Source organism: Ostrinia nubilalis, chromosome 16, assembly GCF_963855985.1.
Source record: "Ostrinia nubilalis chromosome 16, ilOstNubi1.1, whole genome shotgun sequence".
NCBI classification, from domain to species: Eukaryota; Metazoa; Arthropoda; class Insecta; order Lepidoptera; family Crambidae; genus Ostrinia; species Ostrinia nubilalis.
In genome coordinates, this window is record NC_087103.1 from 819,267 (window position 1) to 843,868 (window position 24,602).

The following is a 24,602-nucleotide window of genomic DNA, read 5'->3' on the forward strand; positions in this document are numbered from 1 at the left end:
ATTTTTCTTTGCTATTATAAAAATATGTAAGTTTTTGAAACAAAAAATATTATTATTAAAACAAATATTACTAATTTATAATGACTTTTCTTAAGCCTAATAACAGTAGCATTAAACTTAACGAACAATTAAGTTTTAAGACTTAAATTGTATGACACTTAAGTCAGTCTTTATAATAATCAAAAATGTAGTATCCTGCCTTTTAAAACAGAACCAAAAAAATACAAAAAGTAATAAACAAAAAACATTATTACTGTTAATTTTTGTTTTTTGACCCCGTTTCTGGTGAATGTAATATTGAAACGCTATTCTTGTTATTTCGTGTTGGTTCAGATGATCTTAAAGGCGCCTGATGTTCTTCTGCGAAATCTTCTGAATCAGATGTAGGTATTTTCCCTTCCGAAATTATTTGTTCATTATCATCATCATCATTTCAGCCATAGGACGTCCACTGCTGAACATAGGCCTCCCTCAAAGACTTCCATGTTGATCGATTCGTAGCGGCCTGCGTCCAGCGCCTTCCTACTACCTTTATAATGTCGTCGGTCCACCTTGTGTACCGTAAAACGCAGCGTGGGACGTCCACGCGGCCTCCACTACAGAACCTTGCTGCCGATGGGCCATCAGTTCTGCGTACTATGTGCCTTCCTATTGCCACTTCAGCTTGCTAATCCGTCGGGCTATGTCACCGACTTTAGTTCGTTTACGGATCTCCTCATTTCTGATTCGATCTCGTAAAGAAACACAAATTATTTGTTATGTCTTCATGACTTTCTTTTTTGCACGAAACTTAGCACAGTGCTCCCTCCAAACCTTTTTTACAGCCTTATGCTCACGACAACTCATATCTTTAACTGATTTTATTTAAAGTTTTTCTTTTTTCTTCTTTTTTTCAATTTTTCTTTTAGGGTAATGTTTCAAGTCGATGATATCATAATTGCACAGCTATACGTTTTTGTTCTAGAAATTCTTCTCATGTTTCGCGTAGCTTCTTTTTCGGTGAAATTTTGAGATAATACCTACTAAAAAGACGTTATTTTAGTGGTCAAAACCTAGGAAAACAGTAGTATGAACAGTCCCCTGTGGTATGAACAGTACCCTGTGCTATGAAATGACAGGGGAATGTTCGCCAGGGGAATGTTATTTTTACGTGAATACTTCATAAAACATTACCATTTAAAAACATTAAAATAAACGCAACTTATGTGGCTACATACTAGAAGATTAATTAATTTAAACAAATTGTCGTTATTAAAACTCTTAAAATAGTAAAAAAAAGGCTCACCAGGGGAATGTTTTCACTGACGGCCGAGACGCGTGGTTCACCAGATGACGCAGTAGTAGCATTAAACAAAATAGCGGCTGCCCACTAGCTATACAACTGAACAACCTTAACACCTATTGCGTTCCGTTTTGCGATCTAAGTGCTTTGCGCCAAAACTAAATATGACTTTAAACCGGTTTTAAAATTTTAACAGGGGAATGTTTTAATAATTTGAGGACAGCATTCTCAGAAGGATATTTTGATTAAAATTATATTGTAAACATTGTTTGTGATGTATTAAGATGCTAACTGTTATTGTTAATGTATTTGGATATTTTTTATTCAAATATCAACAGCAATATAATAAACATTTGTAACAATATGTGTAATTCTGGAAAAGGGACGTACCAGGGGACTGTGATTTGAGACGTTTGAGGTTATTTATTCGAATATTCCATGATTAAATTACTAAATATGCTATGTCATGCTAAGAATACCTAATTCTATGTCGGTATTGATACAAAAACCTGAGAAATTTTAAGGTTTACTACATAAATTTAGCTTGGGACAGCGATTTTCCATTTAGTGGAGAAATGCCCATACCTACCTGAGAATGTAACAAAGCAATACTATTACTTTGAACTAAAATAAATGTGGGTCAGTATGACTTGACCCGAATTCCAGATAGTCGCGACCTACGGTAGTTAAACGTCGAGTTATATTCTGTGTTTGTTTAGTATGAAATTATCAATATCTGCATTAAATTCGAAAACATTTCAATACGAATCAAAGTAAACTAAGGAACAAAGAAATGGGCTTTTTATTGGTGTCCTTATCTAATAAAATTATATTGTTTTCTTATTTAACTAATGCGTTTATTGTTCTTTAAACAATAAGATAATTAAGTTATTTATTCGTCAGTTTATGGCGCATTAATTTATGATTATTAGATAAATAGTATCCTACTCCGTAGTCCGTTTAAGGAAGACTAGTTGCTATTCACCAAGATTAATTGGCTATAATAGTTAGTGGATGTGTTGGTTTTAAAAGACATGTTAACTATTGACTCTGGTCTAACTTAGGTATAATTTGGTGTAATTTGCCGCAAGTTATTATTTATGTTTCAGAAATCCCTCGAGTATTTACTATTGTTCGTAAAGTGCTCCATTAATTTGATCTTTATTTAAAGATCGCATAATTAACCATTACGTGTTGTTGTTTGTTTGCATGTTAATGACCCCAAACACTTATCTAACTCGTGTTTAGAGTAAGATGTAATTTACTATCAGCCAGTATGTCAAGTTTACATAATACGCAAACTGCAATCAAAGAAATTGTCACGATATAGGTATGCTAGTTTACAATCTACTACCGCTCTACATTTAACTAAATGTACATTGCCATCCATTAATTTCGTAACAAGCTGAAGGGAAGCTTTGCCAAGCTAAGGTGCCGTGGAATTAATAAAAGAAAAATGTCCTGAATAATAAACAGAAAATTTTAATATTGTCAACTCTTGCTTCGGAGGGTACCGTGACGGTCAGACTGAGTCAGCATCGTATCATCCTATCTCAAACATTAGCGTCATATCAGATTATTATTAAGACAAATAACAGGTTTTATCTTTGTGACTGGAATCTCTGATCACAGCTTGTTACATTTCCTCAAAGTTGAGCCCAATTTTCCTACTACGCCGCAGCTGGTTCACGTGTCTCACCGATCTTGACCCGAGCAGTTGGAGAGTCTCATAAACTATGATTCCAAACTATATTTAGTCGTGATGTACAACAGATTACTGGAACAACATGCGTCGGGCGTAAAGATAGATAACAGTTAGGTACTGGACGGTTATTGCGTTTCACTTTGTTCCTCACGTCAGCGGATGACGAAGGAGCAAATTCGAAGGCTGAGAAATCCTATGGCGATTATGTGTTGCTATATGCAGCATAAATTAGACACCAGAAAGAGGAACAACATTAAATTAAAATGCACAGTTAGGCCCAGAACAGACGGTGAAACGCAACTGCAACGAAACTGCAACTGCTAGTTACTTTTGAGTTGCATCTAAGTTTCTGCCATAGCGTCCGTTGAGAGACCACAAATGACGCGACCAGTTTGAAACTTTCAGTTTCAGTTTCATTTATAAGAATCATCAGAAAGTTGCAGTTTCGTTGCAGTTGCGTTTCACCGTCTGTTCTGGGCCTTATGGTTCATTATCATATCAGCCATAGGACGTCCATTTCTGAATCCCCAATGATTTCCATAATGTTCGGTTGGTAGCGCCCTGCATCCAGCGCTTTTCTGCTATGGTTACATTTAAGTTATGAGAGAAAAAGTAATTAAAACCAAATTCCACTTTAAACTGGTTTTAAAACCAACTGTATGTCTCCCTTTTTATCCCGAAAAATTACGAATTAGATCCTATCAAATATTATGTAGGTACTTAATTACAGTATTTTTAAAACGTATAGGTACAGAAGGGCGAGATTGTCCAACTATGATGCCCTTGACCATACTATTGATGTTTTACAAGCAGTCTACATAAGAATACTGTCTCATTTGTTGCTTGTTTGTTCCAGTAATGGCGTGAACGTGGAAGGCTCCACCCACAGGCAGGTGGTGGACCTAATCAAGTCGGGAGGCGACTGTCTCACGCTCACAGTCATATCTGTCACACAGAGGGTGAGTTACCGATAGTATTTCCTACAGGTAGAGCCCCCAAAAAGGTGCTTTTATGACGTAATTATAAAAACTAGGGTGAACTTTTCACCCTAGTCGTCATGACCTTTATGCAAGTTCAAATTAAAAAGATAATGCATGCACTGCCATATCAGTCTGGAAAATTCAGACAGATAAATATTTATCTATAAAATTTACTAGATAATTGATAGTCATAATAAAACAGCAGATATCGAAATTATTTGACCAGCTTAACATTTTGATGACATAATCAACAAATCAAAGTACAAAATTACTGTACCAATCATTACCACATTGATAAAAAATTTGGCCGACTCATGTTTCCACATTGGAATATTATATGCCTTTCAAACGGCTCCCGATTCCCGGACCTTTCTCCTACAATACAGGAGTTGTTGTTTCTGCATGATTATTACCGTTTATTATTGATTTTTTGGGCCTTCATTTGCGCCAGCTCGACCAGGTTTGATCTATTGTGGCAGCCCTTGTCTTTAGAGTTCACTGCTTAGTCCCGTTGAGTCTATAAATTTCCAGATTCTTATGTGATATCTGCTATCTCATCCGGCTGCATGATGTGTCGCCCGAGATGGATACTTCTTTTGCTCATAAGCGGGCCGCATGAGCAAAGAACATGCATGGCCGTTTTTTCTTCTGTATGTCAGAATCTGCACAGAGTTTCCTCGGTCATGTTCATGTTTGATTTGTGTTTGTTTAGTTTGCAGTGGCTGGTTAGTATTCTAGTCACTGCACAAGCTTTGTATCTTTTGAACTTTAGCAGTTCCTTAGTTACTTTGTTGCTTATTACCGTTTAGCAAACATCACTTGTTATCCTTAATCCAGGAAGCGGAACGCCTAGAGCCATGCGACGACGGCTCAGCCCCGGTAGGCGTCATCGGCGGCGCGGCGAATTCCCGCGCGACGGTCTACCAGCGCTACGACTACACCGACAAGCGGTCGCTGCCCGTTTCCATCCCGGACTACCGGTTGGTGATGGAGCGCAACACTGGCCGGTCCTACGTGGCCTTTAACGTGCATATGGCGGGAAGGCATTTGTGCAGTCGCCGGTATAGGGAGTTCGCGGCTCTGCATCAGCAGCTGAGGAAAGAGTTCTTAGGTATGTCAAAAACATACTTTTAGCTGTGGTTTTCTATGCCAAATTGACTTGGAAAACAGCACTGCTTAATGAGGGTTTTCGCGATTGAAAAATCCGCCAGATGGCAATACGTAGACGCGAGGTCCAAATGCTGCATGATTGGTTATTTTTGACATGACATTGACAGATATGTCAAAATACACCAATCACGCAGCATTTGGATCTCGCGTCTACGTATTGCCATCTGGCGGATTTTTCAATCGCGAAAACCCTCATTCCCGGCTACTTTACCAATGATTGATCTCATTCAAGGGGGTTCAACTACCATTGAACTTTTAATCACACCCAAGAATGCCTAACTTCATGCTTGACGTTGTCAAACTTAGTAAGCATATTCGAATAACCGCTATATTGTATCGTCAACAGGTTTCAATTTCCCAAAGCTACCAGGCAAATGGCCATTCACGCTAAGCGAACAGCAACTGGACGCCAGGAGAAGAGGTCTTGAACAGTATTTAGAAAAGGTAAGTTCTGTCACTAGTTAGGTGATGAAAATACTGCATGTAGCTTCCTCATTTTAGAAACGCAGATGAGATGTGTATTGAAATTGCTTATGGTTGAAATGTTTATGTACAGGCAACATAATCTCAATTGAAGTCTAACAAATGTAGTCACCACAACACTAGTGTCCATCCTGCTAATATACCTACTACAATTTCCTAAAAGACGCAGAAAAAAAATTGTGTCCCCTGCCTCAAGATCTCAAAACATGCTAAGATGTATTTAGCGAAACATGGACTTTATTTTATGTGACCTGTTTCTGGCAAATAAATTTTGAATTTGATATCCAGCTCTATCAAATTACTAATCTGTAAAAACCGTTTCTTCCAGGTGTGCGCCGTCCGCGTAATCGCCGAGTCAGACGCAGTCCAGGAGTTCCTAACCGACTCTGACGACTCGTCCAACCCCTCTCCAGTCGAACTCAAAGTGCTCCTACCAGACAAGGAAGTGGTGACGGTGTCGGTCCTCAAGTCTACCAATGCTGATGACGTGTACCGCGCGGTGTGCGAAAAGATTGGCCTGTCCAAGTCGCTGTATGACTACTTCTATTTATTCGAGATCGTCGAGTATAATTTTGGTAAGAACTTGTAATTTTTTTGTAGAGATGGAAAGAGTATGGTGTGTAAGCAGATTTGAGATGCTGTCTTTGACCAGCATGTGAGGTTGTCATAAATATAGCCAATGTGGACCGTTTTTAATAACTAAGTGTCAATTAAAATCGTCTATATCGTATATTATTATTTTCTACTACGTCTGTATTTACACTTAAAATTTATACGCGCACTATTATTATTATTTATGTATGTATATTTTATGCAGTATAGGTTAGTGTCCGTGACTCCCACTCGGCATGGGGCACACTGAAAACCAGCGTCGTGGCCTCCCTCACCGGGGGCCACGGCATATGCTGAGTGGGGTCCCATTGCGATGGGCATCGCTGTGCGACAGGGTGGCACTGCTTAGTTTACTTGCTCATTCATTGTATGTTTTATGTCACCTCTGTCTTATTTGCTTTTTTTTTATTTTACCTCTTTTGTCTTTTGTGATGTCCATGGCAATAAATGTTTCTTTCTTTCTTTCTTTAAAAAGTCATAAGTAATTTCTGGCATAATTTGAAAATAATTCCGACGAAATAGTGGTAAAAGTTCCGTGTTCTAATTCGTTGGTCTCCCACGAATGTCTCTAAGCGTTTGCGTGACGTCAAATTTTCTGACAAGTAACGCAACAGCAAAGTGGGGGTAACTGTACTTACCCGTAAAAAACGTTGCGTTGGCCTCTCAGCGACATTGCGCGGGCGTTGGCAACATACGGGACTATTCCCACCTCTCGTTTCCACCGCTGCAACTGCTGTGTAGCCAGGATCTACAGCTTGACCGCCATAAAAAACCCAACCAATGAAGGTCAAGTTTGTCCCGGGGGAAAGTTTAAACTGTCATTGGACCCGTAACGAAATTAATCAGAAGAACATAGGAGTTCGAAATTAAGGTTCGACTTCCCTCCCTTGCAAAGCGGATGACAGGTGACAAACAAAGGTATAATGACAGGTGACAAACCTTAAAGATATCCACCAGGGACAATAAATATCAATTAAGGGGGCTTATCTTATGAGCAATGAGGGCTATCGTTTTTATACTTAACAGTTGGTACCCCTGGCGATTGACAGGACCTTACTCTACAGTGGCGCCATCTTGATGAGTGCAAATGCGATAGTCCTCCTACCACTTTAGCGCTCACCAGTTGGTGCAACTGTCTTCGCTACTAGCAAGTGACAGGACCTTACTCTACAGTGGCGCTAACTGGTGAGCGCTAAAACGATAGCCCTCATTAGCGGGCGTTGGTAAATCAACGACGTTCGAAAGACGCTAGTGTTCAATTCCTTTTTTAGAAAGAAACCTAATTTTTATTTCGATCCTCAGAACGCAAACTCCAACCCAACGAGTGCCCTCACTCCCTCTACATCCAGAACTACTCGACGGCGTCGAGCTCGTGCCTGGCCATCCGCAAGTGGCTGTTCAACCCGGCGCGCGAGGTGCAAGTCGTCAGCGAAGACCCCAAGGCCGCTGCCTTCATCTTCTGGCAGGTGAGCCGAGCGAGTAAAGTCGAGAGAGCCCAGTAAAGAGGATGTCAATGAGGGCTATCGTTTTTATACTTAACAGTTGGCACCCCTGGCGATTGACAGGACCTTACTCTACAGTGGCGCCATCTTGATGAGTGCAAATGCGATAGTCCTCCTACCACTTTAGCGCTCACCAGTTGGTGCCACTGTCTTCGCTACTAGCAAGTGACAGGACCTTACTCTACAGTGGCGCTAACTGGTGAGCGCTAAAACGATAGCCCTCATTATTTGGTAAAAAATATCGTGACATGAAAAAAAAGTACTGATTTTAGTGACGAGGGTGACCGTGATTTACATCAGTTGGCGCCACTGAAAAAATCTTATTAGCTAATGGCGCCAACTGGGGAGTGAAAAAAAATACTATGACTATGTTTAAGCGTTCATCTCAGTTTCCGCCACTGCCAAAGTCACTAGGGAGTGGCAAGATTTCATTCGCTATTGGCGCCGGTCTATTAACGATTAAAAACTAAAACCAATCATTCAGTTTTTTGTGTCTAAAACACACACAGGTCGTATACAGAAGCCGATCTAATGCGCACTGGGGCTACCCGCTGAATACTAAGATCAGGTTTTGTCGCCACGCCCCGCGCGCTTCGGCTCGCTGTCGCCTGTACTAGTTCGCAGCGTCGTAAAGCCAGTGATGTACAGTCACGGAATGAAAATGTTCGTCAGTTTTCAAATTGATTCCTTCAACGAATCGCGAGCACATATTACCTTTTGAAACAGCTATGTTACAGAATAATCTCGAGAAAATAATCTTTAACTGATCGTCAGTAAAGTTCAAAATTATTCAGATCAAAGTTGTTTGACGATTTAACTTGTCAAGAAGATTATTATGATTGATAAACAAAAACTACATTTAGTAATATTGCACTGATGCATGATGGAATAGAAAAATAAACAAGCAAAACCTTATTCGTTAGCAAACGTCATATTTATTTAAATGTTAGCAGCACTGTTTCTTGCAATGTTATGGTTGGCAGGTTTGACTGTGGTTTGACTCTTACAGTACCTAGTGCAAGCGAAAACCGACACTAAGGTGACGAACCTTTTCATTCTGCGACTGTACATCAAAGTTTTTTCTTTGTCATTTTCAGGCAGTAGAGGACGTGAACCGTGGCGTGTGCGTAGCGGGCGCGCGTTTGTACCAACTGAAAGCGTTACAAGATGTCCGTCGCGCGGCCGACTATCTCGCTCTCGCTCGCACGCTGCCGGGCTACGGGGACATCGCCTTCCCTGTCGCGCGCACCGACTCGCGCGCCACGCCCGCCGTCGCCGTCACCGTGGGTGAGTGTGTTCGTTCGTTCGTTTCAGCCAAATGACGTCCACTGCTGGACAAAGGCCTCCCCCAAGGTTTTCCACAATGAACGGTCCTGCGCTGCCCGCATCCAGGCTCTTTCCGCGACCTTTACCAGATCGTCGGTCCACCTAGTAGGAGGCCTGCCCACGCTACGTCTTCCAGCCCGTGGTCGCCACTCGAGAACTTTCCTGCCCCAGCGGCCATCGTCTCTACGAGCTATGTGCCCCGCCCACTGCAACTTGATTTTAGCAATTCTGCGAGCTATGTCGGTTACTTTGGTTCTCCTGCGGATCTCCTCATTTCTGATTCGATCACGCAGGGAGGCTCCGAGCATAGCCCGCTCCATCGCCCTTTGGGTGACCTTGAGCCTTCTTATGAGGCCCATAGTAAGCGACCACGTCTCAGATCCGTATACCATCACTGGCAACACGCATTGGTCAAATACTTTCGACTTGAGACACTGCGGTGAGTGTGTACTGCAGTCTTTCCCAAAGTGGGCGATAACGCCCCCTTGTGGGCGCTGCAGGCTTAAAGGGGGGCGGTAAGAGACCCAGAAAAAAATCAGGACGTTGTGTAGAGGCTCCTCCTCACAAAGTGGGCAGTAGACTAAATAAGTTTGGGAACCGCTGGTGTACTGGCTGCACCAGCGGCGTACAGCTGGCGGACTACCGGCGCACAGCAGGCGGACTACTGGCGCACAGCAGGCGGACTACCGGCGCTCGCCGCACGCTGCCGGACTACGGGGACCTTGCCTTCCCCGTCGCTGATATATGATGTCCTCCTACTGCTTTGGCGTTCATCAATTGGCGTCACTGTTTTGCCATTAGCGACTAAGCTGCTGAGACCTTATTTTACAGTAGTGCCAACTGGCGACACAGTAGTCCTCATCAAATGTTAGAATTTTCCTCTACAGTGGCGTCAACTGTAGAGTACTAATATGGTAGCCCCTTATCACATGACGGGGTCTTATGCCCGTTTTCACTATCAATCTCTATTTTTTAAGTGAGACATAGGTCTCACATTATCATAGGATAACAAATATCAGGAATTTTGTTTAGATAGGGGTCACTTAAAAATTAGGGATTTATGGTGAAAACGGGATTTATTCTAACATTGGCGCCACAGTATCCGTCATTATTACGCAGTGTCTTGTTACCTTTATTAACACAATCATTTGACAGGTTGGAACGGGCTCAAGCTGTCCGCGTGGAGCGAGGAGGGCGGACACACACCGGAGGCTTCAGTGGAGGTGCGCTGGCGCAGCGTGCGCTCCTGGCGCGCCGACGACGACGCCGCCGCCCTGCGCCTGCTGTACTCGCGCCGCGACCAGCCGCCGCGCGCGCTCGCGCTCCACACGCCCGCGGTCAGTACACCTGCAGGCGACACACACCGGAGGCTTCAGTGGAGGTGCGCTGGCGCAGCGTGCGCTCCTGGCGCGCCGACGACGACGCCGCCGCCCTGCGCCTGCTGTACTCGCGCCGCGACCAGCCGCCGCGCGCGCTCGCGCTCCACACGCCCGCGGTCAGTACACCTGCAGGCGACACACACCGGAGGCTTCAGTGGAGGTGCGCTGGCGCAGCGTGCGCTCCTGGCGCGCCGACGACGACGCCGCCGCCCTGCGCCTGCTGTACTCGCGCCGCGACCAGCCGCCGCGCGCGCTCGCGCTCCACACGCCCGCGGTCAGTACACCTGCAGGCGACACACACCGGAGGCTTCAGTGGAGGTGCGCTGGCGCAGCGTGCGCTCCTGGCGCGCCGACGACGACGCCGCCGCCCTGCGCCTGCTGTACTCGCGCCGCGACCAGCCGCCGCGCGCGCTCGCGCTCCACACGCCCGCGGTCAGTACACCTGCAGGCGACACACACCGGAGGCTTCAGTGGAGGTGCGCTGGCGCAGCGTGCGCTCCTGGCGCGCCGACGACGACGCCGCCGCCCTGCGCCTGCTGTACTCGCGCCGCGACCAGCCGCCGCGCGCGCTCGCGCTCCACACGCCCGCGGTCAGTACACCTGCAGGCGACACACACCGGAGGCTTCAGTGGAGGTGCGCTGGCGCAGCGTGCGCTCCTGGCGCGCCGACGACGACGCCGCCGCCCTGCGCCTGCTGTACTCGCGCCGCGACCAGCCGCCGCGCGCGCTCGCGCTCCACACGCCCGCGGTCAGTACACCTGCAGGCGACACACACCGGAGGCTTCAGTGGAGGTGCGCTGGCGCAGCGTGCGCTCCTGGCGCGCCGACGACGACGCCGCCGCCCTGCGCCTGCTGTACTCGCGCCGCGACCAGCCGCCGCGCGCGCTCGCGCTCCACACGCCCGCGGTCAGTACACCTGCAGGCGACACACACCGGAGGCTTCAGTGGAGGTGCGCTGGCGCAGCGTGCGCTCCTGGCGCGCCGACGACGACGCCGCCGCCCTGCGCCTGCTGTACTCGCGCCGCGACCAGCCGCCGCGCGCGCTCGCGCTCCACACGCCCGCGGTCAGTACACCTGCAGGCGACACACACCGGAGGCTTCAGTGGAGGTGCGCTGGCGCAGCGTGCGCTCCTGGCGCGCCGACGACGACGCCGCCGCCCTGCGCCTGCTGTACTCGCGCCGCGACCAGCCGCCGCGCGCGCTCGCGCTCCACACGCCCGCGGTCAGTACACCTGCAGGCGACACACACCGGAGGCTTCAGTGGAGGTGCGCTGGCGCAGCGTGCGCTCCTGGCGCGCCGACGACGACGCCGCCGCCCTGCGCCTGCTGTACTCGCGCCGCGACCAGCCGCCGCGCGCGCTCGCGCTCCACACGCCCGCGGTCAGTACACCTGCAGGCGACACACACCGGAGGCTTCAGTGGAGGTGCGCTGGCGCAGCGTGCGCTCCTGGCGCGCCGACGACGACGCCGCCGCCCTGCGCCTGCTGTACTCGCGCCGCGACCAGCCGCCGCGCGCGCTCGCGCTCCACACGCCCGCGGTCAGTACACCTGCAGGCGACACACACCGGAGGCTTCAGTGGAGGTGCGCTGGCGCAGCGTGCGCTCCTGGCGCGCCGACGACGACGCCGCCGCCCTGCGCCTGCTGTACTCGCGCCGCGACCAGCCGCCGCGCGCGCTCGCGCTCCACACGCCCGCGGTCAGTACACCTGCAGGCGACACACACCGGAGGCTTCAGTGGAGGTGCGCTGGCGCAGCGTGCGCTCCTGGCGCGCCGACGACGACGCCGCCGCCCTGCGCCTGCTGTACTCGCGCCGCGACCAGCCGCCGCGCGCGCTCGCGCTCCACACGCCCGCGGTCAGTACACCTGCAGGCGACACACACCGGAGGCTTCAGTGGAGGTGCGCTGGCGCAGCGTGCGCTCCTGGCGCGCCGACGACGACGCCGCCGCCCTGCGCCTGCTGTACTCGCGCCGCGACCAGCCGCCGCGCGCGCTCGCGCTCCACACGCCCGCGGTCAGTACACGTGCAAAACCCACCACCACCCATGGTTCTTCCTGCCTCACGACGTACGGACTGTAATAGTATGCTATGCTTGCTGATGAGGGATGGGTTACTCCGAAGAGTGCTAAATAAAACCGACCCGTTTGAGTGCTGCTCATACACTGATTTATTACTGAGTGATTTTTACAGGCGTGAATTGAAACTAGGTCAAACCAAACTTATACGTAAAGTGTTTAACGCCTACTTAGCAATAAATGATTTAACTATATAAAAAGAAAATGTGCAAGTAATAATGTACGATAGCTCGTACACGGACCGAATCTCGAGAGAGCGCGCGGGTACTTGCTCTGGGCTCTTTCCCCGGGCGCTTTGCTTGACTCCCTACAAATTTCTCTTATCCATGTCCCTTCTCATTGTCAATTCTCCCCCTTCTGGGGCTTGACACCACAAATACGGTACTTCGCGTCGGGCTGCCGACGTTGATGAATGTCATCACTTCTTCTCATCGCGCGATCCAGTTACTGCGACTACTCGTGAGGTCCTGGTGATAAACAGGTCCTTGCTCGGCTCCCCGTATCGCATCCAGCATCTTCTGTCGAGCTTCGTCATATAGGTTACATTCCCAAAGCGCGTGGTCGCGGCTCTCTTCGACTTCCTCGCCGCATGGGCATAGTGCAGACACAGTACAGTACACGTGCAGGCGGGACACACCGGGCGCGTGCGTGCAGGCGGCGCGTGTGACTAAAGTCCGGTCGCCGAGCAGATAATCTCGTCCAATGACCCCAAGCTACCAATCCTTCTCGCTCGCGTGTAATTATATTGCTGTCGCTCTCGCACACTCACTGCAGCCGCCCGTCGCACAGTCGCGACAGTAATATAATTAAAAGCGAGCGATAAGGATGGGTAACTTAGGTCATTGAACGAAATTCTATCTGCTCGGCAACCAGACTTTACAGGACGCAGGGTTGTTTTGACGCCGAAGACCAGGTCAGCAAATGAAACACAGGACTCGATTCGAACGTGACAGCAACAGATTTATATCTTGGCTCTCGCCAGCTTTTCGTTTCAGCCAAATGACGTCTACTGCTAGACAAAGGCCTCCCCCAAAGATTTCTACAACGACCGATCCTGCGCTGCCCGTATCCAGGAACCTCTCGCGACCTTCACCAAATCCTCGGTCCAACTAGTGGGTGGCCTGCCCACACTACGTCTTCCGGCTCGTGGTCGCCACTCAAGAACTTTTCTGCCCCAACGGCCTTCTTTACAAGCTATGGTCGGTATATGTGTAACAAATACGAATATACACCGTGTTACTTTGCATTCTTGCCATATTCACAGAGATAAAAGTGGGGAACAATACCTATTATTTAAGATAAACAAGAGACTCCCATAAAGAAAGTACACTAAGATTTTAGTAAATTTGGTTTTTCAGTACAAATTGGAATAAACCCATTTTGTCTCGCACGTTCTACAGGTGCAAGTGGAATAAACCTAGTGGGCGTGGCCTAGTTCTTAATAATCTGTTGTTTTATAGCTCTGGGTACCAGCCTTTTTATCCAGTCATAATAATTATTTTAAAATACTCTTCAGTTGATTTCAGATTTTCCTTTCTAGGTACTTTACGGGCTTAGGACCGTCAAAAATACGTAATAATTATTAGGGTTTTAATTAATTTTAACATTGTAGCCTATTTTTACAAATTAATAAATTAAGTATGAAATGAAATCACCTTATTCACAATTAATTATTTATTTATAAGTTCCTACTTTCAAAGTTTACGTACTGCGAAGCAAGTGTTCAAAGTGTCCTCCTTTCTGATGAAGGCACAGTCTAGCACGGCGAAGCGTAGGTTTTTCGCTTTAGTTTTCGCAACACATAAACGTTTTGTCTCACAGTTTCACTAAAACAATCCTTTCATGTAACTCGTTTACACTGTTTATCTCTTCTGCGCATACCAGTCGTTTCAAGTCACTCCAAAAATCCATTTGTGTCAGGTCCGAGGATCGTGGTGGCCAAGCTACTGGACTACTCGTCCAATCCACTGTTCACCAAACGTATTATTCGCGCACTTGACGTCCTTATTGTGGGGGAGCACCATCCTGCTGGTAGTAGAGCATTTGGTGTAACGCTAAGGGTACGTCATCAAGCATTTCGTCTAAGACGTCTTGCAGACACTCCAAGCACCATTTTGATTAAATTATTCGTTGTTTGAATACACTTCAGACATTTTTGTATTATTTATAACGTGATTTGTGATTGATGGATTTCTCAGTTTTTTACAAGTGTCAAAAAGACATTTTAAAGACAATAGATTGCAATAGATATTTAAAAATACAATAAAAAGTAAAAAAGTCTTCATCGCCATCGCCAACAAGTGATGTGCATGCGTTACGATAATTAGTGATGTATTTAACAGATTGTCGATAAAATAAAATACAATAGATTAAAAAAAAATATTTTCGGGCATTATTTTTTAACGGATTTGTGTTCAGTATCAGTAATATAGTAACCTCTGTAAATATGGCAAGAATGCAAAGTAACACCCTGTATATATTTTTCTTTTTTTTAATCCACAACGAGGAAGCTCTTGGCTTGTATCTCACCTTATGGTAAGTGATGATCAGGCCGAAGGTGGAAGCGAGCTTCACCCGGAATCCTCAACCACAGAGGAACTGGCTATCTTACCACTAACTGCCGGAACACAACAATGCTGTTAACATTGTTGTTATGGCGACAGACTTAGGTAAGATAGTGGTAGCTAGCCAGGCGGACTTAGAACAAGCCCTACCACCTACCACCAACCAAACCGAACAGAAAAATCTGCTCCCACTGGGAATCGAACCCGGAAGCTCTGCGTCTGAAGCAGGTGGTCTCACCACTAGACCACAGAGGCGGTTAATTATTATGATAAGTTGACATAGTTACATATTTGCAGAGGAGTAGAGTAATTTACTCGTAAAAACTCTAACTAACCAAAACTAACTCTCGCAAACCATACAAACTAACTTAACTAAAAAGCGAAATATCACTCACTGCTAAATCACTAATTCTCAGAAACTGTAACACTTACAAACTTGAAATTTAGCAGGTAGGTTCCTTATAGGGTGTAGATATCCACTAAGAACGGATTTCACGTAACTCCACTCCATCCCTAAGGGAGTAAAACAGGGGGTTGCAAATAATTAACTCCATGCGTACGAATCGGGCGGCCACTAGTAAATAAATAAATAAATAGGCCTTTCGTACGCAATTCTTCGATACCCGACAACTTTTGTCTTTTACTCTACGGTCATAATTTCAACGCTTTGAATTTTGTTTTATCCATTACATAACTTGGAATTTGAAAGGTTGCAGGCTGAAATCACAAACTTGCATGACTCGCTTGAATCCATAACAGCTAAATATAATTCAGCCAGGGAACAAATTAACGAACATATCCTGGCAGCAAACAATCTCTTAGATATAGGAGATTTGAACACCATCATGTCCCTAGTACAGTGGATGTTGTTTGTAGGCCAATAACAACTAATCGAATTGACAAATTCAAGAAAAACATTTGTGATAGTATTGATAAACTTATAATAAATGACAATAATGTTGATCGAATGTATGAGGATCTATTCAGTGTAGTGAGTGATGAGTTCAAAACCACATTCCCACAGAAAAAGATCCGAATAAATTCGATAAAATGTAAATTTGACGACTGGGCTACAACCGGCATTCACAAGAGTAGAAATAAAATGTATGAATTATATAGACTTAAAGCTGATACGCAAGATCCGAATGTTATAGAATACGTTAAAAATTACTCGAAAATATTTAAAAAGGTTTGTGTGGCTGCTAAATCGAATCATCTTCGAGACATGATTTTAAATTCTAATAATAAAGCTAAGGCTACGTGGAACATAATAAATAAACAAACATGTAAAAATAAATCGAAGGATAACACCTTCTCACTGAAAGTCGGGAATGAAGTTATAAATTCAGATACAGATGTTGCAACCACATTTGAGACATTCTTCTCAAACATTGCGTCCGAAACAACTAAAGCATTAAATTCATCGCCAATTCTTGCAGAGTCTCTCTTAAAATCTAATGTCACCGAGTGCCAGAGTCTACTCCAGTTCAGGCATATAGATTGTAATACAGTAATTAAAACCTTCAGAGAATTGAATATGAAAAAAACCGAGGACCTTTGGGGAATCTCTGTCAGTATTATTGGGACAATTATTGACACCATAGCTCCTCACCTTGCATTCATTTTTAACACATGCATTGATCAAGGTTGCTTTCCTAGTTTAATGAAATTAAGTAAAATAATCCCATTGTTTAAGGCTGGTGATAAATGTGACCCCTCTAATTTTCGGCCGATTTCTATTTTACCAGTACTTAGCAAAATTTTTGAGAAAATTATATTTCATCAACTTCTTTCTCATTTTATTTTCAACAAATTACTTCACAATAAACAATTTGGTTTTACCAAAGGTAGAAGTACTACTGACGCTGGAGTAGCACTACTGAAACACGTCTTTGATGCTTGGGAGAGTAAAAAAGACGCTGTTGGTATTTTTTGTGACCTTTCAAAAGCGTTTGATTGTGTAGACCACCAAACCTTACTAAAAAAATTGCGACATTATGGTGTTTCGGATGAGGCACTTGATCTGTTGAACTCGTATCTCACAGGCAGAAAGCAAAAAGTTTGTATTAATGGAACTGAGTCTTCTGGAGCACCTCTTACCATGGGTGTGCCGCAGGGATCGATATTGGGACCTTTGCTATTTCTTATTTATATTAATGACCTTCCCTACTTTGTAAAAGATCTATGTGATATTGTGTTATTTGCTGATGACACATCTCTCATTTTCAAAGTTGATAGAGGTAAAGTAAACCTTGATGATATAAATGACACACTCTCACAGGTTTTGCATTGGTTTACTGTTAACAACTTATTGTTAAATGCAAACAAAACTAAGTGCATTAAATTTACCTTACCTAATGTGAGGCAGGTTCCCACACAATTGATGGTGAAGAATGAACCATTAAATAGCATAAGTTCCACAACATTCTTGGGAATCACTTTAGACTCTAAACTTCAGTGGGGTCCTCATATTGAAACCTTGTCAGCAAGGCTCAGTTCAGCTGCTTTTGCAGTGAGAAAGATAAGGCAATTAACTGACATTGAAACGGCAAGGCTAGTTTATTTTAGCTATTTTCATAGTATAATGTCATACGGCATATTGTTGTGGGGCTCAGCTGCGGACATTGAAACTGTGTTCGTTCTGCAGAAGAGAGCAGTGCGGGCCATTTATAACCTTGGACCCCGATTTTCCTTGAGAGAATTCTTTAAGGAGATTAATATACTGACAGTAGCTTCACAGTTCATTTATGAAAACCTTTTATATGTTCGCAAAAATATAGAGCAATTTACTAGAAAGAGTGATTTACACAAGTTCAATACAAGAAACAAAAATAAACTTGCCGTTCCAAATTTCAGACTGCACAAGATTGGTAATTCATTTATGGGGAAATGTATTAAACTTTTCAATAAATTACCACAAACTGTTGTAGAATTGCCCATTCATAAATTTAAAGCACATATCAAAAGCACCTTAATGAAAAAGGGCTACTATAAAGTTGATGATTATATAAAGGATAAAAATGTTTGGAATGTTTAACTGCCTAGCTCGCATTAATACTTATGACTATAATTTGTATATTTTAAAGACTGTAAAACCTTGAAAAGGAGGCTGACAATAGTGACTGAGTTTCTTGCGCTGCTTCTTCTCAGCACTGGCCCATTTATTGTCCCGAAGCAGTGGTAGGGTTAATATTGGGACGTGTAAAAGCGCTTTTTTAAAGCCTATTTGCAAAAATAAATGAATTTTATGAATTTTAATTTTAAATTTTAAATTTTTTATTTTAGGCAATCCTACTACGGATTTTAAATCTCTGCCAAACATAACAATGCAAAGTCAGCAACAAATTGATGGCGGCTTGCGGCCTTCAATGTCTTCAAAAACGGGACTGTTGAATGTACATAAATCAAGCAATGTAGTGTTGTTCTCAGATAGGCTAGGAGTTGGTTATGGCCCCATATTAAATAAAAAATTAGATTGTAAAATAATAAATAACTGTATGCCAGACGCATCTTATTGTCAATTAATGAATGGCATAAAAAATAGTAAACAATTACACAGTAATTCTGTTTTAGTTATAATGTTAGGAAACAGTCAGAATATAAATAGGAAAAATATTCTACATAATTTTTCCATGCTGGCCAGCCTTAATATTCATAAAATAATTATGTGTGCCCTGCCATACTGTAAAAATGGCTCCTCTGAAACTAATGAAAGTATTCACTTACTGAATACTTTATTATTTAATTTGACTGTTCGTCATAGCGACAAATTTGTCTATTTTGACACTAATAAATTTATTAATAATAAGTTCATAATGACAGGCAGCTCTTTACACCTGCCTCAAAGCATAAAATTAAAACTTGCTACATTGTTAGCTTATAATATTAAAGATAAAGATAAAGATAAAGATATTTATTTGCAAGAATAGGTAAGTACAGGTTATTGTTGATGTTACATGTATTAGGACTCTATTCTGTTAAAATATTTTAACATGCAAATTTACGGGTAAGGAATTCCCGAACACTGTAGAAACAAACAGTAGTCAGCCATTCCCGAAGCTTTTTCACCATCAATTTTGTAGGGCCATTTTTATATACATCAGGAATTTTGTTATACACCTCAATACACATGCAGTAACAATTTTTCTTAATAAGTGAAGTTCTTGGGCAAAAGGAAAGAGCTAGCCTATCTGAAGACCTTGTGTTTCTGGGGTACACTTCAGCCGCGGTTTGGAACAGTTCTGGATGTTGTCTTACAAACTTAAAGATTTCTAATATATACATTCCAGGTACAGGTATTAACTGTGTTATTAACACAAAACAAGTAAATTCCACTTTTGATATTATTAGTAGAAATACTAATACTAATATTTCTGTGACGACCACTGATTTAAACTGAGAGGGACGACAACAGACAGGTCTATTAAAGGATTTAATATTGTTCATCAAAATTTACAAGGCCTGGCTGGCAAAGAATTAGAACTAGAATTGTTTTTAAAAAAATACGATGTTCATGTATTATGTTTAACCGAACATTGGCTTAAAAATTATGAATTGATGTTTCATATAGGAAATTATAAAGTTTGTAGTTCGTTCACCAGGGAGTCTGCTATTAGAGGGGGGTCACTCATATTATTAAATAATCAATTTAAATACAAGGAAAGAAAAGACATTGTCTCACTCTCAGTCGAACGAACTATAGAACTTGCGTGTGCAGAGCTAGAGCAGTATATAATTGTAAGTGTGTACAAGCCCCCATCTGCAAATTACCAATTATTCGAATCCACTATGGAGGAGGTCTTAAAAAAGGTATTTAAATCAAATAAGAGAGTAGTTGTATGTGGAGATTTTAATATAGATTTATTAGATAATACTCAATATAAAATAAGATTCTTAAACCTTTTTAAATCTTTTAATTTATCACATCTTTTCAATGAGCCTACTAGAATCACTCCAACATCAGCTACTTGCTTAGATAACATTTTTTGTAACTGTGATACTCAAAGTAAATCAATAATTAATTGCCTTAGTTCAGATCATAGTGGACAATTGGCCACATTTGAACACCATCATGTCCCTAGTACAGTGGATGTTGTTTGTAGGCCAATAACAACTAACCGAATTGACAAATTTAAGAAAAATATTTGTGATGGTATTGATAAACTTATATTAGATGACAATAATGTCGATCAAATTTATGAGGATCTATTCAGTGTTGTGAGTGAGGAATTCAAAACCACATTCCCACAGAAAAAGATCCGAATAAATTCTGTTAAATGTAAATTTGATGACTGGGCTACAACTGGCATTCACAAGAGTAGAAATAAAATGTATGAATTATATAGTCTTAAAGCCGATACGCAAGATCTGAGTGTTATAGAATATGTTAAAAATTACTCAAAAATATTTAAAAAGGTTTGTTTGGCTGCTAAATCAAATCATCTTCGAAACATGATTTTAAATTCTAATAATAAAGCTAAGGCTACGTGGAACATAATAAATAAACAAACATGTAAAAATAAATCGAAGGATAACACTTTTTCACTGAAAATCGGAAACGAAATTATAAATTCCGATACAGAAGTTGCAACCACATTTGAGACATTCTTCTCCAATATTGCGTCTGAAACAACTAAAGAACTGAATTCATCACCAGTTCTTGCAGAGTCTCTTTTAAAATCTAATGTCACCGAGTGCCAGTGTCTGCTCCAGTTCAGGCATATAGATTGTAATACAATAATTAAAACCTTTAGAGAATTAAATATGAAAAAAACTGAGGACCTTTGGGGAATCTCCGTCAGTATAATTGGAACAATTATTGACACCATAGCTCCTCACCTTGCATTCATTTTTAATACATGTATTGATCAAGGTTGCTTTCCTAGCTTAATGAAGTTAAGTAAAATAATTCCATTGTTCAAGGCTGGTGACAAATGTGACCCCTCTAATTTTCGACCGATTTCTATTCTACCAGTACTTAGCAAAATTTTCGAGAAAATTATTTTCCACCAACTTCTATCTCACTTCATTTTTAACAAATTATTACACAATAAGCAATTTGGTTTTACGAAAGGTAGAAGTACTACTGACGCTGGGGTAGCACTATTGAAACACGTCTTTGATGCTTGGGAGAGTAAAAAGGACGCTGTTGGTATTTTCTGTGATCTTTCAAAAGCGTTTGATTGTGTAGACCACCAAACCTTACTAAACAAATTGCGACATTATGGTGTTTCGAATAAGTCACTTGATCTGCTGAACTCGTATCTCACAGGCAGAAAACAAAAAGTTTGTATTAACGGAACTGAGTCTTCTGGAGCACCTCTTACTATGGGTGTGCCGCAGGGATCAATATTGGGACCTTTGCTATTTCTTATTTACATTAATGACCTTCCTTACTTTGTAAAAGATCTGTGTGATATTGTGTTATTTGCTGATGACACATCTCTCATTTTCAAAGTTGATAGAGGTAAAGTAAATTTTGACGATATTAATAACACACTCTCACAGGTTCTACATTGGTTCACTGTTAACAACTTATTGTTAAATGCAAACAAAACTAAGTGCATTAAATTTACCTTACCTAATGTGAGGCAGGTTTCCACGCAATTAATGGTGAAGAATGAACCATTAAATAGCATAAATTCCACAACATTCCTGGGAATCACTTTAGATGCTAAACTTCAATGGGGTCCTCATATTGAAACTCTGTCAAAAAGGCTCAGTTCGGCTGCTTTTGCAGTGAGAAAGATAAGGCAATTAACTGACATTGAAACGGCAAGGCTAGTATATTTTAGCTATTTTCATAGTATAATGTCATACGGCATATTGTTGTGGGGCTCAGCCGCGGACATTGAAACTGTGTTTGTTCTGCAGAAGAGAGCAGTGCGGGCCATTTATAACCTTGGACCCCGATTTTCCTTGAAAGATTTTTTTAAGGAAATAAACATACTGACAGTAGCTTCACAGTTCATTTATGAAAACCTTTTATATGTCCGCAAAAATATAGAGCAATTCACGAAAAAGAGCGATTTGCATAACTTTAATACAAGAAACAAAAATAAACTTGCCGTTCCAAATTTCAGATTGCATAAGATTGGTAATTCATTTATGGGAAAATGTATTAAATTCTTTAATAAATTACCACAAACTGTTGTAGAACTACCCATTCATAAATTAAAAGCACATATTAAAAGTACCTTAATGAAAAAGGGCTACTATAAAGTCGATGATTATTTAAAAGATAAAAATGTTTGGGATACGTTACTGCCTAGCTCGCATAAATATTTATAACTTTGTACATTTTAAAGCATGTAAACCTTTGAAAAAGAGGCTGACAATAGTGACTGAGTTTCTTGCGCTGCTTCTTCTCAGCACTGGCCCATTTATTGTCCTGAAGCAGTGGTAGGGTTAATACTGGGACGTGTAAAAGTGCTTTTTTTAAGCCTATTTACAGAAATAAATGAGTTTTAATGAGTTTTAATGAGTTTTTTTACAACATTATTTGCGGCACATATCGGCTTCACGCTTTCACTCACAAATTCAACTAAACGGGCGCTTCCCCGTATCATTCACCAGTTGGCGCCACCGGGAAATAATATCCTGTCACTTGCCAGTGGCGCTAACTGGAACGAAAAAAAAAGATAGCTCCTCCTATCAATTCGCACAGTGTCATGACTTGCTTTGGCGCCAACTAGTGAGAAATTGTAAGAAAATAGAAAAAAATACTCAAGACTATGACTGCTCAGATAAGTCCCAACTTTCAAGTCTCTTACGCATCACAAACATAAAATCCATCATCAGTTCATCATTCATCATCATTATTTCAGCCACAGGACGTTCGCTGCTGAACTAACTCCCCCAATGATTTCCACATCGCCCGGTTGGTAGCAGCCTGCATCCAGCGCCCTCCTGCTACCTTTATGAAGTTGTCGGTCCACCTTGTAGGTGGACGTCCTACGCTGGGTTTTCCGGTGCATTATCAGTTGTCTCTGTATAATTGTGAAACTTAATAAATATTTTTTTTCTTACAGTATCAATTCTTATGCAACTGCATGGACAGAATAGCAGAAGAGGCGAACTGGGTCGACACCGGCGAATAAGCGTCTCTAGAAGTAAGCTCTCCCAATGTATTACACGCCGCCATTTTATGACAAAAGGAACTTTAAAACTCGTAATAGAATCCATTTTCGCTCCCACTTTTCCCATTTACATTACGATAATGTAGAGGCGATAATCGCTGGATATTATCATGTAAACGATTTTAACATTTCTAACAGAAAGCATGTTGTAATTTTAATTTAATGCAATTTTTTATTAGAGGAACGAAATTTAAGCGATTTAACTGTCGATTTTATATATTTTTTAGTCAAATGAACGATTTGAATTTTACGATTTATATTGGCAACACTTCACAAAATGGCGGCGTCTCTATTTACTGTTATTATGTATTTGGAACTGTCTGTGGACTCCGCTCTGTATGTATATATTAGTTTTGTAACAATCGCCATGCGTATCTTAGTGTCAATTACAATGGCGCGGCGATTTCAAACGTTAACATTCGCTTCGACTTAAAAACCTTAATTTATCAGGTAAATATTCCAAATTCCTTCACTGCCATTATATTTCTACATCTCATTTCTCAAACCTGCTTCATAAGTCTTGACAACTCCATTTTTTCCCTATAATTCTTCACAAAACGGTATCATAAGTCGAAGCGAAATTCATCTTTGCTTATGACTATAAGTAATTTACATGTACTTACGTTACTATAAGTAAAACATATGATCTTCTATTATATCAAAATGGTAAAATAATTTTACCTTCACATGTCTATCTTTACTGGTATCTAAAATACATAATATCGCAAGTTATAAATAAGGATAAAATAAACAAATGGGTAGTTCTACAAATCAGGGAATTTTACGGGGCTCAACTTGCAGCTCCTTAAATTACCAATTAATAGTTCTCGTTTTAGGGTATAATAAAGTTTAACTCACATAGTACTTGGTCACTGAATTTCAACACGTTTTAATAAAAACATCCCAGACAAAAATGGCTTCAAATGGGAAAAATTCTCATTTCCCTGTGGGGTGACATTCCAGAATTCATGATGTAAATCACAATAAAAAATATATAAAAATATAATTAGTCAAAAATAACATTGTATTGAAAGTAACCATTAGTGTATCTTTCATTTAACCTATATGGATTATGTTTGAATTCCCTATTTACATAATATTTTGATTGCTAAACAAAGGCGACACGAATTAAGTATCACTTCCCTGCCACCTATAAACACGTTAAAATCTGTAACAAAACAAAGGGTAAGCCACGTTGTCGTTCTTATGTATTTAAGTATGCAGTTAAGTTCGCCTAGTGAAACGTTTATTTCGACCAAATCGTCAGTCAGTTAGACGCAGCTACGCTGTTATCATCGTCTGTCGTGTCTGGGCCAGACAACTTCTCACTCATCTGTTACGTATTTATAACAGTATTATATATTATTTTAGGGCAATTATGAAACAA

At 42.1% G+C, this 24,602-nt stretch overlaps 1 protein-coding gene across 3 annotated transcripts in view; it reads left to right on the forward strand.

Moving 5' to 3' along the window:
• LOC135079196 (uncharacterized) overlaps positions 1-23,223 on the forward strand; it is a 31,058-nt gene extending 7,835 nt beyond the window's left edge. For all 3 annotated transcript variants that reach the window (XM_063973782.1, XM_063973784.1, XM_063973783.1), the window contains exons 2-9: positions 3,844-3,946; positions 4,805-5,078; positions 5,484-5,581; positions 5,949-6,195; positions 7,535-7,698; positions 8,832-9,021; positions 10,216-12,451; positions 23,108-23,223. In XM_063973782.1, the coding sequence (XP_063829852.1) occupies positions 3,844-3,946; positions 4,805-5,078; positions 5,484-5,581; positions 5,949-6,195; positions 7,535-7,698; positions 8,832-9,021; positions 10,216-12,451; positions 23,108-23,141 (3,346 nt within the window). In that variant the 3' untranslated portion in view covers positions 23,142-23,223. The remainder of the gene's footprint in view (positions 1-3,843; positions 3,947-4,804; positions 5,079-5,483; positions 5,582-5,948; positions 6,196-7,534; positions 7,699-8,831; positions 9,022-10,215; positions 12,452-23,107) is intronic.
• The last annotated feature ends 1,379 nt before the right edge of the window (positions 23,224-24,602 follow it).